The sequence below is a fragment of the Microtus oregoni genome, unplaced genomic scaffold, assembly GCF_018167655.1.
Source record: "Microtus oregoni isolate MIOR12 unplaced genomic scaffold, Mior012 000028F_ref0000031, whole genome shotgun sequence".
NCBI lineage: Eukaryota > Metazoa > Chordata > Mammalia > Rodentia > Cricetidae > Microtus > Microtus oregoni.
In genome coordinates, this window is record NW_024543087.1 from 17,276,884 (window position 1) to 17,298,951 (window position 22,068).

The window sequence follows — 22,068 nt, forward strand, 5'->3', positions numbered from 1 at the left end:
ACTGCCACGTGGCAATACATAGATTAATAGAAATGGGCTAAATCAAGGCGTAAGAATTAGCCAATAAGATGTTAGAGCTAATAGGCCAAGCAGTGATTTAATGAACACAGTTTCTGTGTGGTTATTTCTGGGCTAAGTTAGCTGGGTGGCCGGGACAAACAAGTGGCCCTCTCCCCTACAACAAGCTTGCAATGAAGAGATTGCCTTGGCTCTCTGACCTTCTGAACTATATTGGGACTGAAGGATTACGGAGACTTTTGAAGTTGGGATAAATGTGGTTTGCATTTATATTATATAACCATGAGAGCCAGAGAGTAGAATGTGGCCTTTCGAGTGAGAATGTGTCCTCACACCCCAGGTTCGGACCTTTGAATACTTGGTCCCTAGTTGGTGGCACTGGTTGGGAGGTTTAGGTGTGGCTTGCATAGATCACTGGGCATGAGCTTTGAGGTTTAAAAGCCCTGCACTGTTCCCCAGGTGTTTTCTCTGCTTCCTGTTTGAAGCTCTCAGTGTGAACCCACAGCTGTTTCCGAGGTTATGGCTTGGCTGTTGTCACGCTTCCTAAGCATGATGGTGGCAGATTCTGTCTCTCCGGAACCATACACCTAGATAAGCATTAGCCCTTTCATTCTGTTAATATAGCTTTGGTCACAGTGCTTTATCACAGCAAGAAGAAAGTAACACAGTTACTCTCTCTAGGGAGATGTGTCTAACTTTGGGAAGCATGGAAGGGCCGGGTGACAGATGTGACCGAGTGGTAACTTGACTCAGGAATAGCCCTGCCCAGGAGACCATATATTCCTGACAATTCTCTCTGTAGAAATGAAAGAACCAGGGGTTCCGGTGTTGGTCAAATGTGTGGTCCTCAGAAAGAAAGCATTGAAGAGAGGATTCCTGGCTTTGATAAGAGGGAGGGTCTGAAAGAGATTCTTTAGGAAAACCAGTGTGAGCCAGCCAGCCAGCTGAGCCAAGATGACTGGAAACAGATGGAACCAGACATGCTATGAGATGCTGGAACGTGTGAAGAAGAAATGAAGCCAATAGCTACCGCCTGGGGAGTAATTCAGACTCTTGGCAGCAAGAGCAGAACAGGGAGAGGACCAGCACCTCAACTTCTCTCTCTGTTTGTTTGTTTGGTTTTTGTTGTTTGTTTGTTTGTTTGTTTGTTTGAGACAGGGTTTTTCTGTCCTGAAACTCACTATGGACCAGGCTGACCTCAAGCCCACAGAGATCCACCTGCCTCTGTCTCCCCGAGTTCTGGGATTAAAGGCGTGCAGCCAGAAATCTCTTTTTAAATGAGAATTATAAATGCACCCCAAATTTTATTCATCGTAAGGGGAAAGGAAAGGCTGTGCTTTATTTTCAAAGACCCTGCAAGTTCCAGTGCGGCCTCCTGATAATCACTGGGCTCTAAAGCAATGAAAGCCACAGGGAAAAGGACAGGAAGTAGCCATGTATTCGCCCATTTGTGCTGCTACAGAAAAATCATACAAAGAATCTTTTATAAAGATTATCTGCTCTTGAAGTTAGGAGATAGCTCTGTAGTGAAGTGCTTGCATTGTGTACACAAGGACCTGAGTTCAATTCCTATAACCCATGTTAAAAAGCTGACCATGCCAAGTGTACCACAAGGACATGTGCTCAACTATGTTCATAACAGCATTGTTTGTCATAGCCAGAACCTGGAAGCAACCTAAATGCCCCTCGACCCAAGAATGGATTAGGAAAATGTGGTATATTGGTACATTTACACAATGGAGTACTACACAGCAGAAAAAACATAATGACATCTTGAAATTTGCAGACAAATGGATGGATCTAGAAAACATCATATTGAGTGATGACCAACTCAAGAAATTGGTCATCAAAAGAACAAATAATCCAATAAAAAAAATGGAGTACAGACCTAAACATAGAACTCTCAACAGAGGAATCTAAAATGGCTGAAAGACACTTAAGGAAATGTTCGACATCCTTAGTCATCAGAGAAATGCAAATCAAAACAACTCTGAGAATCTATCTTACACCTGTAAGAATGGCCAAGATCAAAAACACTGATGACAACTTATGCTGGAGAGGTTGTGGTGTAAAGGGAACACTTTGCTGATACCAGCTTGCATTGCTGATGGGAGTGCAAGCTGGTACAACCCTTTTGGATGTCAGTGTGGCAATTTCTCAGAAAATTAGGAAACAACCTTCCTCAAGACCCAGTAATACCACTTTTGGGTATATATATCCAAAGGATGCTTAATCATGCCACAAGGACATGTGCTCAACTATGTTCATAGCAGCATTGTTTGTCATAGCCAGAACCTGGAAACAACCTAAATGCCATCCAACCGAAGAATGGATAAGAAAAATGTGGTACATTTACACAATGGAGTTCTACACAGCAGAAAAATTATAACATCTTGAATTTTGCAGGCAAATGGATGGAACTAGAAAACATCATATTGAGTGAGGTAACCCAGACCCAGAAAGACAATTAACATATGTACTCACTCATAGGTGGTTTTTAAACATAAAGCTGTAGTAGTATGAGCGGCGGGGCTGCGTTCCCAGCACCCCAGCCGCCTGCTCAGCTAGCTTACGACCCAAAATAACAACACACAAACTGTATTCATTTAAACACTGCTTGGCCCTTTAAGCTCTAGCCCTTACTGGCTAATTCTGATATCCCGATCAACCCATCTCTAATAATCTGTGAGAACTGGTCTTACCGGGAAGATTCTAGCCTAGTCCATCCTGGGTCGGAGCTTCATGGCGTGTGTCTGCCCGGGAGCAGGGCATGGCGTCTCTTTCATGCGTCTGCTCCCGAGAGGAGAGCTGTGGAGTCTGAGCTCACTTCCTCTTCCTCCCAGCGTTCTGTTCTGTTTACCCCTCCCACCTATCTTCTAACCAATGGGGGCCAAGCAGTTTCTTTTTATTTAACCAATGACCTTCCTCCATCATAAAGCAAAGAAAGCCAGCCTACAAACCACAATCCCAGAGAACTTAGACAACAATGAGGACACTAAGAGAGACATACATAGATCTAATCTACATGGGAAGTAGAAAAAGACAAGATCTCCTGAGTAAATTGGGAGCATGGGGACCTTGGGAAAGAGTTGAAGGGGAGGAGAGAGGCAGGGAGGGGAACAGAGAAATATGTAGAGCTCAATAAAAGTCAACAAAATTTAAAAAAAAAGAACTTCCTTTGGGTGATCTGTTCATATTTAGCTTATCATGGCTAGCTTCTACAGAAAACAAAAATTCCAAAATAGCTATTCTCATTCAAAGCACTGCACACCTGGGTTCCATACTGAGTTCCAAGTCAAAATGAACTACTTAGTAAGATTCTGTTTCAAAAAACCAGGGGTCCAGTGAGGTTGATCAGTGAGTAATGGCTCTTGATCCTGACACCTGAGATCTAGTCCCAGTACCTCCATAGAGCAAGGAGAAAACTGACCCTCTAACCTATCCATACTCACAGAAGTATGCATGATCTCATGACTTGTGTGTGTGCTCATGGATACACACACACACAAACACACACACTAAAGGTAAAATCAACATGGGCTGGCAGAGTGGGGATGCACATAGGCCCATGGAGTGCCAGGCAGACTGACCCACATAGCCCAAGGCCTGGCTGATAGCCATGGTCAATCAAAAAGGCATTAGCTTGAGGGAAGGATTAAGAGGGAGGGGGTTACTGAGTGAGGAAAGAGGATAGAAGATGGAGAAGATATCGATCAGAATAAATTAAACACATGTATGAAACTGTCAAACAAATATGATCAATAAAAATAAAAAGACGTTTTAGAAGCCCATGGTGATTAAATAACTCTATTAAATGAGTAGGCCATGGAAGAATTGAAAAAGCTTTCTTTGCAGCTTCATGAAGCATCTGATTTGGTGAGTCCTCAAGCTGTCTGCCCACCCCAGACAGACAGTCTATGGCTCTGGGATTCCTTGTGCTATTGCAGGCACTCCCTTTATATCTTTGCTCTAGCTGTAAATGGTGGTGGGATTTCTCTGCCTGTGGATTAGGCTTATCAGCTTAGATCCAAGGAGTCATTTGGCAGGTTATCTTTCACACTGGGTTCATTTAGCACACTATATTACTAGGCATCTGTGCGCCTGTTGCCACTGCTGGAGATTTGGTTATACAAATATGATTAATTTTCTAGTCACCTATGCTGGTGGACAATTGTGTTGCTTCCTCTTTTGATCTGATCAAAAATAAAACTGCAGTGGACATCTGTGCACACACTGTTTTCTCATTGTGCATAAGGGATGAATACACTGCTGTGCCTGTGTGGATGTCACAGGACCAACTGTGTGGACTCAGTTCTCACCTCCCACCTCTTCATGGAATCTGGAGATTGAACTCAGGACCTTGGACGTGTGTGACAGGCACTTGACTGACTGTGACATCTTGACAGTGTGTGTGCGTGTGTGTGTGTGTGTGTGTGTGTGTGTGTGTGTGTGTGTAATTTTAGGATAGTGTCTGCTATCCTAAAATTTGAGATAGTTGAGAACCTCAAACTTGGTATATGTTGCTGAGAATAGAAGGCCTTGAACTTCTGATCCTTCTCTACTTCCTGAGTGCTGAGATTACAGGTATGCATACCCATGTCAAATTTATAGAACACTGGGTTTCCTGCTTGCTAGGTACGCACTGCGTCATCCTCACTACAAACCTCAGGCTGTGCACACATTTTCAGTTTTCATCTGTTCCCAGGAGTTGGACCTTGAGCCACAGGGTGGGTGCAGATTTTGCATTATTGGAAATTGCCAAAGCATAGTCCACAATAGTAGTTTGGGGCACACTTCTGCCGACAGAACGAAAGACTGCTCTTACTTTCTGCCAGCGCCCCACTTAAGGCTGCCAGTTTCTTACCTCATTTCTCTAGGGTGGACATATTTTCAGGAGCCATTCACGAATCTCCTTCTGCAAAGCACCTGCTATGTATTTTGTCATAGGCTCATTATTTAGATCCACTATGTGACTGAGCTGAAATTCATGTATTGAAAGCCCTGTTGATATGTCTGATTGCACTAATTTTAATAATTTCTACTAGATAAAAATAACTAAGATTTTTCCATCTCTGTTGAATGAACCAGTATCCTGATCTTGTGGCCCAACTTTGGGAATTTCTGTAGGAATGAATGAGATCCTACCCAACTCTTAGAAGCCATTCTGATTCCTGTATCACGGGCACCCTTATGACATCATCACGGGCTCCCTTCCCTCACTCTTCCTGCCAGCCTCCTGGCAGGAGTACAGACCTGAGATGATGGCTCCATCATAACCCCAGCCATGGGGGAATTTAAGGGATTGCAGGCCTGGGAGATTTGAACCATCTGTCTCCAATCATGGGCTCTCAATGTAGTGTAAGTTTTAGGTTATTGAAGGTGGATTTCTAGCTAATCAGGAAATAAGTGCTGTGTCTAGGGATGCTGGGGAACTGAGGAAACTGGGCATGTGTTTAAATGGTTATGTACTTGTTCAACTAATAACCCACTCACAGATTTCTCCTTTAATTCTGGTTATAGAAGGGGGATGGTTGGTGTGATATCGAAGTTGAAAAAATCTACACAATCACTGAACTATCACAGCCAGCAACAGAAAAGAAACCAAAAAAGGAAAGAAAGGCAATTCTTCCATCCTCTTCAAAGGTAGTGGTGTCAGGCCTCAAGGTTAGAAGTAGCCCTGATCTGCCGTATTTTTTATCTATGCCACCCAGACTTACGGTGGTTTTCTCCGCAGGATGGTCATGGAATTTATGCTCCACACAGATCTGTGTGAGCAAGAGGTTGGGATGCTGACTCGGAGCAACCATCAGAAACCACTTTCCCTACCCAAGATGGGTCGGACGAGACTGAGAATAATGCCCTGTTAACTTGGGGGTGGGGTGTGAGATCTGTGTTTGGGGAACAGATCTAAACAGAAGAACTCATATATCCAGGATTGAGTAAGAGTGTGGATATGGTTGTGTTAGCTGAAGTTTAAGGTTTTGGAAGTAAAAGTGAGAAACAGATGAGGTCAGGACCCCAAGTTGTGTGAGAAGATAAGTTTAATATTAGGACCTAACCAGGGGAGGGGACATTGGTGACTGCAGTAGACAGGGGAAGGGAGAGAGGAAAGAATGCCAGCTTCCTGAAAATTCCTGCTAGGAAACCCCAGTCTCAGATTGTGGTCCTGCCCAGAAAGAGTCTATAAATTACAAGGCTCTTGCTCTAGATTGGCCAGCCAGGTTCATAGATACCTAAGTGAGAGGCTGAAGGGATGGGTCAGTGGTTAAGAACACCGGCTGCTCTTCCACAGAACCTGGGTTCAGTTTCCAGTACCCACATGGCAGTTCACACTTGCCTGCTACTCCATTTCCTGGGGACCTGATGTCCTTTTCTGACCTCTGAGGACACCAGGCACACACATGGTATGAACATACATGCAGGCCCAACACTCATACATGTAAAATTAAAAAGAAAAACTTACCAGAATGAATGTAGCACATGATATAAATGGGGACATAGGGACTTAGGGTTAAAATGACATAAGGTGTCTTTGCCTGATATGGCAGAAAGGGGACCAGGCTCTGGTAGTAGGGCCCTCCTTGCCTTTGTGGCTCACTCTGTTGCCCGGTCCGGTGCTCAAGAACTTGAGAGGCATCCAGGGTAGGGACACAGACCCGGGGCATCATCTGAGAACACCGTGGAGAATATGATCTTCTTACTATAGCTTTATTCTTTTCTCATGTAAATCTATATAATGTATTTTGATCACATACTCTCTTTTGCTCTCTCTTATCTCTCTCTCTCTCTCTCTCTCTCTCTCTCTCTCTCTCTCTCTCTCCCGTGTGTGTGTGTGTGTGTGTGTGTGTGTGTGTGTGAGAGACTGCATGAGAAGGGACTGAGGAGGGGCTTTATTTATATAGTTCAAGATGTAATTTATCAGTATCTAAACCCTTGAAAACTGAAACCATTCTTCACCTTACACCCCACAACAGCAGTCTCCATCTAAGAAAGTACTGAAAGCCAGCAGAAAGATCCAGGCCTGGTGGCGAGGCACCCTGGTGCGACGCACACTGTTGAAGGCTGCCCTCAGTGCTTGGATCATTCAGTGCTGGTGGAGAAAGATACTGGCCAGAAAGCTGGAGAAGAGACGGCTGTTAGTCCTGCACTTGATGGCACAAGAAACAAGGGCCTGTGTCACTATTCAGTCGTGGGTCCGAATGCTGCAAAGCCACCAGCAGTATTGCCATTTGCTTTACGCTACCCACGTCATCCAGGTGTCATGGCGCTGGTATAACTGCCATACCCGTGGCATTTTCCAGGGTAGCTATGAACTTACAGGGAACCAACTAAGTCTTCAGCTTGACATCTTTCTGGGATCCCAGATTTGTCGAATATCAGACTGCATACCCTTGCCAATAAAGAACTGATCAGGTCTTCTAACAGACGGCACTGGGTCTTTGTTACACAACCCACTTGGCATCCCTGTCCAGCAGCAAATCCACACAATGACACCACACAAGCTTGCTCTGACAGCAGCAGCACGTGTCTAAGCTCCCAGGACGGAGGATGTCAGAGTTGCTTAGCAGTAACTGCATGACTAGAGAGTTGGGATAAAGTCACCATGAACACTGCTAGACGCCCGCTCCCCTTAACTGGTCAATATGCCACTGTCCCGTCATCCTCTGAGGTCTCCCCGCCTACTTAGAACAAACCTGACAGCCCTGCCCATGTCCACAACCATGCATGGTGTAGCCACATCCTTCAAACTCTCCCAGGGTCCTCTTGGACACTCGGCCAGTCGTTAAGTGTCTCACGCCGAGCGTGCCAGCCTTGTTCCCATTCAGAACTTGGAGCTTGTCTCCTGGCCCCCTAGGGCGGTGGTTCTCAAGCTGTGGGTCTTGACCCCTTTGGGGGTCACATATCAGATGTTTACATTATGATTCATAACAGTAGCAAAATTACAGTTACAGAGTGGCAAGGAAGGTGGGCAGTGGTGGCACATGCCTTTAGTCCCAGCACTCAGGAAGCAGAGGCAGGCGGATCTCTGAGCTCAAGGTTAGCCTGGCCCACAGAGCAAGTTTCAGGATCGCAACTATAGATCATCCTTATACATCAATACTGCCAAACATCCCAATGTGTGTATAGATCACCGTTTTATGTTCATCGCTTGATGGGCAGATTGTTTGCATTTGGGCTCTTAGAAATAATGTCACTATGAACAGTTAGCATTTTACAATTCCACCAGCCACAGGATTGTAAAACTAAAGGTTTTGAGCATCCTCTTATGAATGGTGGCCATTTGTAGTGTATCTATTTAAACAAATGCCTGCCTATTCAAGCATTTGATAATTACTTTAATTGGGTTGCACTTACCTTTAACAGTCACAATAAGCATATCTTTAGCACTTGAATACACAAATCATGATTCTACAGAGGACCTGGATTTGTGGCTCCACCATGGACAGAACCCTGCTCTCTGGGAGCAGCTTCCTCGCTGCTCCAGAACAACACTCTCAGAGCCAGTCAGCTCAGTAGGCATGTTTGTCTCAGCTCATCTGAACTGTCCGCTCTTTAGATGTCTCTCTACTCCTACTGCTCCTCCTCTCTGTTCTTCCTCCTCTTCATCCTTACTAAGTAGAGGATGCCAGTCATGGGGAATGTCAGAGCAAACCACAGCTTCATGGGTGGCACACGCCTGAAACTGGCTTAGGCCCACTTCAGTTACCTAAAGAGATGTCTGAGAAAGGAACTTCTCGGTTATTTTGCTGTGTGTCACACGCTCTCCCCAAGTCTCTTGTAAGTCTTCGTGCAACAAGGAAAACTGCAATATCACCTGTGTGGGCAGTTCCCTCTGCTTTTCCTCAGTTCTGAGAAACTTGACATTCAACACAAAATGAGATCCCGAATTTCTAAAGCACTGTGTATTGTATCTTACAAATATGTAATTTTTCTGTATTTGCCTGTTTCAAAATGACTATGATCCTGTTTAGTGATTTTTTTAAAAAAAAAAAAACAACTTAGATTTATTTTTATGCATATGGGTATTTTGCCTGGATGTATATCTGTGTACATGTGTCCAATGCCTTTAGAGGCCAGATGTGGATGCTGGGAACCAAACTCAGATCCTTTGCAAGAGCAGCAAGGGCTCTTAACTGCTGAGCTGTCTGTCCAGTCCGTAATGAAATGGTTTAAACCTTCTGACGTTTCTGACAAATATTTCTAAATCAAGTTCTATATGAAATCTTTCTATCTCAAACTAATTTTGGATTAGCTTCTGGCCCCAGAAAGTGTCTCCAATGATTTGTAAAAGATAGTAGCCAGAGAAAGGCTCAGCAGTTAGGAGCACTTGCTGCTCTTGCAGAGGACCTGGGTTTGATTCCCAGTACCCATATGGTGGCTCACAACAACCAATCAGCTCCATTCTGGGGGATCTGACACCCTCTTCTTGCCCATGAAGCACGGTATACATGTATACTGTATACATACAGACAAACATTCATACACGTAATTTTTTGCAAAATAAGTATAGAAAATATTCAAAAAAGAATTGAACTAGTGAGGCTTGATGTTACATTCTGTGAGAATAGGCAACACTAAGCCTTCTTTAAATTACACTGGATGAGCATGACATTGAAATGAGTGTTCTAGAAACCTGAGATGCCCCGACATGTTATCAATAATAACTCTTATTAATGTTGGAATGTTGTAGACTACAAAAATAGAAAGAGTTCTGGTTAGGAGACCAGCAGACAATAGCAGACACTGGGAAAGGCTGGAGAACAGCCATTCAGGTGGGTGGTCCCTGAATACTTTAGCTGGTGCAGGCAACTGTAAACTTAATACTGCAGGAGGGCAAATCCAGAGTATGTCCAGGAGGGGTTGACTTAAAGTGATGTACTCCCTCTTTCCCTCTCTCTCTCCTTCCCTCCTTCCCTCCCTCCCTCTCCCTCCCAAGAGCAGGCACAGGAGCCATAATTTAACACAGGAAGGTTCAGAAAACTTGTGCTCTTTTTTTTTTGGTCTGGTTTGAATTTTGGTTCTGAGACAGGGTTTCTCTTTGTAGCCCTGACTGTCCTGGAACTCACTCTGCAAACCAGCCTGGCTTTGAACTCAGAGATCTGCCCATATCTTTGAGTGCTGGAATTAAAGGTGTGTGCCACAATGCCCGACTGCACTGTGCTTCTGTACTGGGAATATTAAGGAACAGAAAAATAGCGGGGGGGGGGGGGTTCTTGGCACTGGGTGCTCAGCACTTTGAGCTTATAACCCAGCATTCAATAGAGCAGTGGCCTGATGCCACTTCAAAAAGACCCCTTCTGTAAGGGGCGTGACTTTGGGAGCAGGGGAGGGGCACAGGAGGAGCTGGAGAGAGGGAGGGATTGGAATTATCTAAATACAGTGCGTATATATAAAGTTCTCAAAAAGATAATAAGTATATAAATAGACTACAATTATTCAGCCACAAATAAGGCTGCACTTCTGGGTTCTAGAGCCACGCATGTAAAGATAAGCCCTCAGGCAGACATGCCTGAATATTAAAGACCCGTGTGACCCACATGTGCGCATGCGTGGTTACTTACACGTATGACTCAGTTAAGCCCTTGTGCGCATGTGTGAGCCCTGTTATCTATGTCATCTGCGTATGACATAGCCATGTCAACTCCTTGTGCCTATATGCTAGGCAGGTTTTAAAAGCTGGATATGCCATCTCTACACACTGATTCCATCTCTACACACCGATTCCCCAGGCCTGCACTCGCACCAGGTAGGTTCATAAACCCCCTTCTTGTCAGTGGCCCAGCAGAACCAGATCACAGTCTTGAGGAACTCAGAGTAAGTGTCATGGGACTATATGCTAAAGCCTGGCCAACAGAACTGTGAGACTCCAGGAAAGAAACTTTGAATAAGAGCTAAGAATTTGGTGAGCTGGAAACCTGGTCAGAGCCAAGGTCTGGAAGTAAACTCACACAGGCTCCAAGCAGCCTGAATTTGGGAAGGATTACACAGAAGCAATGCTGTTGAATAATCTTTTATGCACTATGAAGATGCATCTCTGCCAAGGCACCTTCTGATTGGAGCTAAATGGCCAATAGGCAGGAGAGGATAGGCGGGACTTCTAGGGAAAGAGGGGAATTATGGGAAGAAGAGAGGTGGGGTTCGCCAGCCGGACATGGAGGAAGTGGGACGTACAGTATGGAGGAGAGGTAACGAGCCACATGGAAGAGTGTAGAGTAATACAGAGGGCTAATTTAAGTTTTAAGAGCTTGTTGGGAATAAGCCTAAGCTAAGGCCAAGCTTTCATATTTAACAAGAAGTCTCCATGCCATTATTTGGATTATGGTGGTTCAAAGAAAGTCTCACTATAGAGCAGGGCTTGCATTCTCATCTGGACTCCGGAAGGATGTGTCCAGATCTGTGAAGCACCACCCACGGACCAGACCAGCGTCTGTAACCCGTTCTCTCAAAAGAAGATCCACTGTGAAAACAGAGTGATCGGAAAGCAGTATCCATGTGTATAAAACTGCCAGAGGACAAATTTAATCAAATATTAAAATAAAAAAGAAAGTACAATAATAGCCGTATAAAAACAACCACTGCTCTAGTGCCAACCACTTAGGGATTAACAGGACCGGAAACTACCACACACTGACATGTTCACAAAGGAATGCCTGAGCTGAGACAGATTTCCGGGTGTCAGGAAAGGCATGCCAAGAGACTCAAGACCGAATCCAGCAGACATGGCAGCATTCGTACACTGCACCCCATTCAGCTCCCTCCACATTTACTCCTTTAACAGCCCAGGCCCATCTTGTTTTGTTCCTGTGTTGCCACCTCTTCCTCCTCCCTTCCTCCTCTCTACTCCGTCTCCTCCCCCTTTTTCCACCTCTTCCTCCTCCCTCTTCTCTTCCTCCCCCCTTCTCCTCCTCTTTGCTTTTTTTTAATTCTTCTGTCTTCGTTTTCCACTCCCAAGGTGCATAGCCTGGCCTGGGTTATAGGGTACCATAGCTTCCCAAGAGAAGCACTCTTCAATGATGAGTGATCACTCCTTTCTTTCCGCCTTTAAACAAAGGTTCCTCGGCTCTTATTAATAACATCCCCCCTCTACTTAGGTTCTGCTCCTCTCCCTTTTCCTCTGTTACCCAATACTAATCACTAGTCTTACTGTGTTTTTGTCCCTTCCCACTTTCCGTCCTCAGTAAAGTAAATGTCCAAGAGAACACAACAGATGAATGACGTAAGGAAGTCAACACAAGATATGAAAATAACAATAAAGAGAAGCAGTATAGGAAATACAGGTGAAATGCTGGAAATTAATGTTGTGATAAGTCAAATTAAAAGCTCTGTGAAAGTTTCACCAATAGAATGGGTCACAAGCAGGACAGAGTATAAGCGCTTGAAGAGAAGGTAGAGAAAGTGGAATATCCAGTCAATGACAAAGATAAATAAAAATATGCAAATGAAACATACAAGATCTATGGGACACTATGACATGACCAAGTTCATGAATGGTGGACACAGAAGAAAAATTTAATGCCCAATGTGTAAAAGACATTTTTTCAATTAAGTTGAAAGAGAAAGTCTCTCAAGGTTCAGAAAGAGATTCTCATTCAGAGCACAAGATAACCAGGAAAGTACAGTACAAATCACATTATAGTTAAAATACTAAATACAAGGGACAAATAAGATATACTGAAAACTGCAAGAGAAAACTGCTAAGAAACATATAAAGGTGGGTGCATCAGAGTAAGAATTCTCAACAGAAAATCTAAAAGGCAGGTTTGGAATGATGTATTTCAAGTTGTGAGAGGACACGGCTGCCAGCCTAGACTATTGCAGCCAGCAACACTTGTCAGGAGCAACAAAAGTCGACTGAACAAACCCACAGCCAGCAAGCCAGACCTCCCAAAGATACTGGAATACCAAAGACCAAAGAGAAAAACACATCCAGAAGACTGCAGGAAAAAATAAGCCATACAAAACAGTAGTTAAGCAAAGAAGGAACAAAAAAACAAACACCACAAAAACCAACACCACGGCAGGAATTAATACACACCTTTTAATACTAACCCTGAACATCAGTGCTCTCAATTTCCCCAATCAAAAAACACTGGCTAGCAGACTGGATTTTAAAACAGAACCTATGAACCTTAGGAATTAGCACCGTGAGTTAAAGAGTTTTCCCTGAAAGCCCAAGGACCTGAGTTTGATCTCCAGGATCCATGTTTAAAAATACAAAACAAAAACAAACAAACCGTGGGCTTGGAGCAGCCACCTCTTAATCATGAGACCAGCCAGGGCTACAAGTGAGACCCTGCCTCAAAAAAAAAAAAAAAAAAAAGGAAAAAAGAAAAGAAAAAGTGAAGCCTTTGCTGCTTGCTCTGACTAAACAGACAGCTATTTTGTTTACAATCAAGCAGGCATTAGAAATAAAGCAAAGCATAAACCTGCAGGAAGGAGGGTCTCCCATTTTTGATAACGAGATGCTGAATGGTGGTTGTGCCTCCTGCTAACGGGAACTGAGAGAAATGACCAAATGGCTTAAAATTTTTCTTCATGGGTGAACTAGAGTAAAATGTGTGCGTGCTCGTGTGTGTGTGTGTGCACACGTATGCACGTGTATGTGTGTGGTGTGCAAGGTGTTTGGAGGCCAGAGGTCAACCTCAGGTGTCCTCAGGAATTCTTCACCATGTGTTTTGAGACAGGGTCTCTCACTGTCTGGAACTATCCAAGTAGGTAAGGCTGGCCGAAGGGATCTGCTGCCTTGTGATGCTTTCCCAGGGCTGGCATTTCAAGGCAGTGCCACCACACTTAGCTTTTTCACATGGGTTGTGGAGGTGGAAATAGCATCCTAATACTTGTAGGCCAAACACTTAAACTGTGCTATTCCCAGGCAATTATTTTAAAATTTCTGGGCTGTGATCTAAAGAAATCCAGAGACTCCAGTCTGCCGTTTGGGGTTACCCAACACCCTTATCATTCAACATACATTCCAGGTGCCCTGTACTCCCTAAAAACTATTCAACCCTTCAACTTCAGGTTGATTGGCCCGTCCTGAAATGATCTCTGCCACTCCCCCACAGTCCTGCATAATCCTACACCAGCTTCCCACAAACTCTAAGTTTACCCCCGGACAGTTTCTCGGAGGGTTCAGAACCAGGGTCTGATGCCTTACTCACAAGCCTTTCTGCTCAAACTCTCCTTCAGGTGGGATTTCCAGAGCCAGGAACAGACAGAAATAGGGCCCTGCTTCTGCCAAAGTGGCTGCCCTTGACCTGTCTCCAGCAAGGGTAGAGAAAGACAGAACAGCCAAAGGTGTCTATGCCTTACTCCCTAATGGTTTTCAAGCCTGCAAGTAGATTGCTTTCTGGGGAAGCTGATAACATGGGAGCCCTACAGATAGTCCAGGATGCAATGAAGATGCTCCTGCTTCTTACCTCTGTCCTCCACTGTCTTATAGAGATTTTATAACTCATGCATATAAACACAGACAGCAGCCCCGTTATTTGTCCTTTATATCTGATGTGTTTCCTTTGTGCTTTTCCAGGGCAGTACAGAGACAAGCTCTTTCTGCAGCTTCATGAAGCTCTTGATTTGACTCGTTGCCAAACTCCTCTGGAACCGCCACACACTACCGTATTCCGCTCTGCTCCGCTTCTTTGTGCTATTTTAAGACACTACCCTGTGTATCCTTACTTTAGCTGTACATGCTCATCTGATTTCTCTTGCCTGTGGATTAGATTTGTCATTCCAGACAAATGGAATCATGGGGCAGATAATCTTTTACACTTGGCATCTTCATTTAACAAAATTTGAGACTGTTCTAGATTATTGTATATCTGTGTGATCATTGTGACTTCTGGGGCTTATTTGGGTATTGTTGCATGACTAGCCTACTTTCTTATCTAGTCATCTGTACTGATAGGCAGGTGGACGGTTTCCACTTTTGATCTATTAACTAAGGAAACTCTTAAGTTTGTGGGCTGTGTGCTACTTGGTGGCAGCATGGACCTACAGCTCCCCAGAGTTGTGGCAGTTCAGTGTGACACCTGCTGGTACCTCTGTCCTGAGGCGAGGGTCTTCCGAAGCTGAGCAGGGTAGAGCCTGCCGCCGAAACAGAGGCAAAGATCCTAGCCACGCCACGTAGCAGTTTAAAGGCTCATGTGATCAAAATTAGATTTCAGATACACAATAAAGAAAGATTCAGATGGAAAAAAAAAACTCTAAACAGGTTCAAGTGTTTCATAGCAAGGCCTCCCAAAAGAGTCATGTGTGTCTCCAGCATGAACCAGGAAGCCACATCTTAAAGGAGCCATGCCTCGGCTTGCACTAGCAAACAGGGCCCACCTGAGGAAAGACAGTCACCAAGAAGCCACGCTTGATTTCAATTTTTTGTGGTTTTAAAACCCTTTTTTAAGCTTTCTCAGGTGCTATGTGGCTATATATGGCCCTGGACACTGGTCACCCTATGTAGGTAGAGTTTCCCTCTCCCAACTGCCTGCTCCCAAATAACTAACACAGAGACTATGATTACTTATAAATGCTTGGCCAATAGCTCAGACTTATTACTCTTACAACTTAGCCCATTTCTGTTAATCTATGTGCTACCCAAAGGCTTGTGGCTTTTACCTCTATCCCATTTTGTGTGTCCAATTCATTCTCTGGCTGGCAACTACTCTGACTCTGGTTTTCCTCATCCCATCATTCTCAGTCTGGCTTTCCCACCTAACTCTATCCTGTTCAGCGATTGTCCAGTCAGCTTGTTTATTAAACCAATCATAGTGACATATATTCATTCACACAGCGTACAGAATGATTATTCCACAGCAGAGATCCGCCTGCCTCTGCCTCCTGAGTACTGGGATTAAAGACGTGCACTACCATGCCCTAAAATATTTTGTCTGTTTGTTTTCAAGACAGGGTTCCTCTGAATAGTCCTGGCTGTCCTGGAACTCACTTTGTAGACTAGATTTGATGGGGGAGTGTCATATATCAATCTGTTGATTTCATTGGTTAAGCAATAAAAAAACTGCTTGGCCCTCATAGGTTAAAACATAGGTGGGTGTAGTAAACAGAACACAGTGCTGGGAGAAGGAAGCTGAGTTGAGGAGACACCATGCCCTGCTCCTGGGCAGACACACGCAATGAAGCTCCGGCCCAGGATGGACGTAGGCTAGAATCTTCCCGGTAAGACCGGTGCTCACAGATTATTAGAGATGGGTTGATTGGGATATCAGAATTAGCTAGTAAGGGCTAGAGCTAAAGGGCCAAGCAGTGTTTAAAAGAATACAGTTTCTGTGTAATTATTTCGGGTAGAGCTAGCCATGTGGGTGGCTGGGTGCTGGGGACGCAGCCCCGCCACCCCTAACACAACAGAGTGGCGCCCAGACGTGATGGACTAAATCCACTTAACAACCTGAGAAGGCTTAAAAATAAGGGAGAGAGAGTTTAATGCAGATTTTTGCTGTTTGTTGATGGCATGCTGTAGAGAGATTTCCTGATTCGGCAACAGCAGCAAAAAAAAAAAGCTGCGTCATTTAAAGCGCAGCTTCTTGGGGCTGTGCTGCCAGTGCAAACTCTGGCTTTAAAGCATTTCAATGGATTTTATGGGACTGGATGTTTGTGTTCCCACTTGGGATCGGAAGGAGAGTGTTCTGAGACCGTGCTGATGGCTCAGCACTCCCCAAATGCACCTGGGCAGACACCGAATCAGGCTTAGGCAGGCGGAAGGGCATAGCGTGTTTTCAGACTGCGCAGTGCTCTGCGTGTCAGATTTGGATGTAACTTGAATGAAAAGAATTTCTGTGCTGCATGCTCAGTCTCAGAATTAAACTGCTGAGTGCCGCTCCTACCTGGCGGCCCAGAGCTACCACAAAATGGAACGTCCTCCATTTTGAAATTTTCCTGACTCAGCAGCAGGGAAAAACTGGCTGTTTTAAAATGCTGCCTTTCTGGGCTGTGCCGCCATTGCAATCTCTGTCTGGCTCCTGCGGGAGACAGAGCTTTTGAATGGAGCATTTGGAGTAAAGTGCTATGATTTGTTTGATGACAACTAGACTGCTGTGTGCCTAAAAGGGGGACATTGCGTGCCGCAGCTCAGAGGCACAAGCAGCTCCGCCATGCTAGTGGTGCAATGTGCAAGGATCAGAGGCACGAGTGGCTCCGCCATGTTGGACTGGGCGGGGCCAGCAGGCAGTACCTGTTTTTGACCTAGGAATGTCACAGCTTAGATTCTTAAGCGCCTAGTGATTTAAAGGCACAAATCAAAAGTGCTCCTGGATAGTAAAAAATTGCAGATTCACAATAGGACAGATTCAGACCACTAAATGAGTTACACTGTTGGATGAATGTACATAGGCTTGGGAGAGAGAAGAAAAAGAATATAGAGATAAAGTTAATGGTTTAAAAAAAAAGGTAAAGTCTTTAAAGAGACAGAGTACAGATAGTTAAGAGATTAAAAGAAATAAAGAAAAATAAGCCACGTAAAAATGAAAAATTCACAGAGAGTCTGGATTATGTACATTGTGTTTTCTTTAAAATTTTTGACTGTGAAGGAGCTAAGTACAGAGAGACATTTCATTACATGGGCTGCCAAGCTAAACCAGAAAGGATATAAGGGTAATACGATTTCAAAATTTGGGTCTAAGGATATGATACTTTGGAAAGGGTCTTCTTTTGTTTTCACAGAGGACCAGACCCTGTGGATTGCATCTATCCTGATATGGTATGATAGACCGTGACCTCCCGAAAAGTTCCTGTGAACACCCTCAAAAAGTTACTTCACTCAACTGCCAACTGAGATAAACCTGGCACACAGGTTATACCCTAAATGATCTGATTAACAGCGCCCCCATTCAGCAGGAAGCAGTTTGGAGAGAAAAAACTGCGCCCATGTTCCCAAAATATTGTTTATAAATGTTCTTTTACATTTAAAGGGGGATATGATATAGATATAAATAATTTACATTAGTATAGATTTTTCTTTATTGATAGAGATTTAAGGTCAATTTTGTTATATGTATATGCATATTTCTGCTATTGATTAAGATATTGTGATTGTGTAGTTCATTAGAAAATGTAATGTATAATTAAGAAATATAGGTTAATGGATAATCATCAGTAATAGTCAAGCTTGTAGTCATGTTAGTTAGATTTTCTAGATATATAGAGATACATTTCAGTTAGATAGACATTCTTCATATCTTTCAAAGACTGCAGAATATGGCATTTAATGTTTTAATAACTTAGGACTTTTCATGACAATGAGACACATCTGCTCCTGGCGGCACCAATCTACTTCGAGAGGAAGATGGGCATTGAAGAGGATCCGTATGGAGTTGGATAGCCATTTGGGCAAGAAACTGCTCTTGCCTGGACTGTTGCATAAAATGGACACAGAGAACCCACAGAGAGAGGACTGCTGAACTTGCCTAAAGGTGAGATGGTCTTTCAGTGTTCATGACTCATGAAAGAGTCTGTGAGACATTCTGCAGGACACAGCAGATAATGACTGAACTGTCTTTGGAATTTCCTGCTTCATGGAAATGTCTGCTGGAAACTATGGGCCTGTAGGCCGAAGATGGATGTCCCAACAGTGCAGAGGAACTTTGGGTGACTGTCCAGGCAGCAAGATATCTCTGTCATTTCTAGAGTTTGGATTTCTTGTTTGCTTAGGTAATGTTATATTCTTCTGGAGTCTTTGATGGAGTTGAAGAATGAATAGATAGTTATAGTTTTCCTTAGTTATGATAAAAGATAAAAAAGATATAAATATTGTAACTGTAATTCTTGCTTGATAACTGTTTTGCTATATGTAATTTTGCTATGTTAAAGTTAAAGCCTTCCTTTTTTTGTTTAAACAGAAAAAGGGGAAGTGATGGGGGAGTGTCATATATCAATCTGTTGATTTCATTGGTTAAGCAATAAAGAAACTGCTTGGCCCTCATAGGTTAAAACATAGGTGAGAGGAGTAAACAGAACAGAATGCTGGGAGAAAGAAGCTGAGTCAGTGAGTCTCCATGATTCTCCCACTCCAGGCAGACGCAGGTTAAGATCATTCCTGGTAAGCCAGCTCGTGGGCTACAGCAGATTATTAGAAATGGGCTAGTCCAGGTGTGAGAGCTAGCCTAGAAGAGGCTAGATAGAAATGGGCCAAGCAGTGTTTAAAAGAATACAGTTTCTGAGTAATTATTTCGGGTAAAGCTAGCCATGGGGGTGGCCGGGTGCTGGGGACGCAGCCCCGCCGCTCCTATTTCAACAGATTGACCTCAAACTTAAGAGATATCCATCTTCCTCTGCCACCCAAGTGCCACACACCCAGTTTTTTTTTGTTTGTTTGTTTGGTTTTAGTTAGATAGTTTCCTATATCCTAGACTAGCCTCAAACTTATTACATTCAAGTTGCTGGATATAGCTGAGGATGGCCTTGAATTCCTGATCCTTCTGTCTCTACTTCCTGCATGCTGGGATTACAAGTATGCACACCCATATCGTTTATACAATGCTGAGGATTGAACCCAGAGCTTCATGCTTGCTCGGTGACTTACTACAACCTCAACCCATGTGTATACACTTTGAAGATACGTTTTCATTTTTCACGTTTATGCAGGAGTGGGGCCTTAAGTTGGAGGGTGGGTGTGTATTTAGTACTATTGGAGCCTGCCGGACCATCTTCATAGTAGTTGAAGTCACACTTCTGCCAACAGGGTAGGAGAACTATTACCTTCTGTCTCCACCCCCATTCAAAGCCCAACTTTGGGAATTTCTGTTGGAATGAATGAGATCCTACCCAATTCTTATAAGCCATTCTGATTCCTGTATCACGGGCACCCTTATGACATCATCACGGGCTCCCTTTCCTCACTCTTCCTGCCAGCCTCCTGGCAGGAGGAGTACAGACCTGAGATGATGGTGCCATCATAACCCCATCCATGGGGGAATTTAAGGGATTGCAGGCCTGGGAGATTTGAACCATCTGTCTCCAATCATGGGCTGTCTGTGTGGGGTAAGTTATAGGCTGTAGAAGTCGACTGGTTTCTAATTAATCAGGATATGAGGATGTGTCTAGGAAAACTGGGCATATGCTAAAACAGTTACATAGCCACTCAAAAGATACCCACTTACAGTTTTCCCCCTTAACTCTGGTATAAAGGTTATTAAAGCCAAAGAAATCCCTGTGGAAGAAGAACCAAACCCACAAAAGAAAAACAAAAAGTCAAAATCCACACCTCTGCCTGCTCCAAAGGTAGGTAGTTCGAAGTTGGAGGTGATCTGTGATCTTTCCTATCTTTAACCTACGTCACCCAGACTGACAGTGATCTTCTCTGGGCCCCATAGCTTAGTGCAGTCATGGAATTTATGCTTCAAACAGGATCCTTGTGTGAGAAAGAGGGTTGGGATGTTCACTGTCAAAACAACTGTCAGACACCAAGACTGTCTCCAGCTAGCTGGAATAAGCAGCTGCCCTATTCCAAACTAAAATGGACAAAGATGAGGTTGCTTACCAGTGGCTGTCTTCTTCTCCAGTTTCCTTGCTGACCTGAGACAGACAGGGACTCAGGCATGGAGATGGGTGTGAGGAAGGGTAGGAATAGTGTCCAGAAGAGCTGGCGATTGGGGTGTGAGGTCTAGATCGTGGCTGTACACTGTCAGGGGATAGATCACACCCGGATTGTTCAGGAAGCGTTTGTGTGTGTGTGTGTATGTGTAAGGTACTAGAAGCAAAAGAAGTAAGAGTGATAAAGACCTCAACCTGCATGGAGAAGGAAGCTTAATGTTAGGACCTGGCAGGTGGAGTTGTCAGGCTGCAGGCTGAGATAGAGGAAGAGCAAGAAGAGTGAGCAGAGAATGCTAGCTTCCCATCAAACGGAAGATGATCTGAGAGGCCGTGGGCCTCGTATGTGGTCCAGTCCAGATGGAGCCTCTGAGTCACAAGGTTCTTTCTCTAAATTGAGCAAATGTTCTCCTTCTATAGGTTGACACTCAGGGCACAAGGTGATGTGTGCTTTTTAATTGGCATGGCAGAGAGAGAGAAGACCAGAAACAGGATGGAAATAGTGCTGGCATTTTTTCCTGGTCTCCTGGGTCAGTGGTTGACTGATCAGTGTTCTTCAACTTGAGAGGAAGTGATGACCATTAGCATCCAGTCAGGCCCCTTCCAATAGTATCCTGGGGCTAAGTGGGGAATACGTCTTAATAATGTTTCTTTACTTTCCAACCCCCAGTTCAAGAAAACACCACCACTGCCAAAACTACCATCCAAGACTCCTTCTTATAAAAAGCTGGCAGCCAAAAAGATCCAGGCCTGGTGGCGAGGCACCCTGGTGCGACGCACACTGTTGAAGGCTGCCCTCAGTGCTTGGATCATTCAGTGCTGGTGGAGAAAGATACTGGCCAGAAAGCTGGAGAAGAGACGCACGGAGGCTCTGCACCAGATGGTACAAAAAACAAGGGCCTGTGTCACTATTCAGTCATGGCTCCGAATGCAGCATGCCCGCCAGGTCTACCTCCATTTGCTCAGTGCCATCCGAATCATCCAGGTGTCGTGGCGCTGGTATAACTGCCATACCCGTGGCATTTTTGAGGGCACTTATGAGATTACAGGACACAGACTAAATCTTCAGCTTGACATCTTTCTGGGATCCCAGATCTGTCGAATATCAGACTGCATACCCTTGCCAATAAAGAACTGATCAGGTCTTCTAACAGACGGCACTGGGTCTTTGTTACACAACCCACTTGGCATCCCTGTCCAGCAGCAAATCCACACAATGACACCACACAAGCTTGCTCTGACAGCAGCAGCACGTGTCTAAGCTCCCAGGACGGAGGATGTCAGAGTCCTGGACCACAACAGTGCCTGTGTCTGCTTAGCAGTGGACTGGAGAGTTGGGATAAAGTCACCATGAACACTGCTAGACGCCCGCTCCCCTTAACTGGTCAATATGCCACTGTCCCGTAATCCTCTGAGGTCTCCCCGCCTACTTAGAACAAACCTGACAGCCCTGCCCATGTCCACAACCATGCATGGTGTAGCCACATCCTTCAAACTCTCCCAGGGTCCTCTTGGACA

General features: G+C 44.4%; 1 protein-coding gene across 1 annotated transcript; it reads left to right on the forward strand.

Moving 5' to 3' along the window:
* The first annotated feature begins 19,983 nt into the window (after positions 1-19,983).
* LOC121464536 (IQ domain-containing protein F5-like) lies at positions 19,984-21,688 on the forward strand. The gene is made up of 2 exons (XM_041677568.1): positions 19,984-20,001; positions 21,221-21,688. Exons 1-2 carry the CDS (start codon positions 19,984-19,986, stop codon positions 21,686-21,688), a joined length of 486 nt encoding a protein of 161 aa, XP_041533502.1.
* The last annotated feature ends 380 nt before the right edge of the window (positions 21,689-22,068 follow it).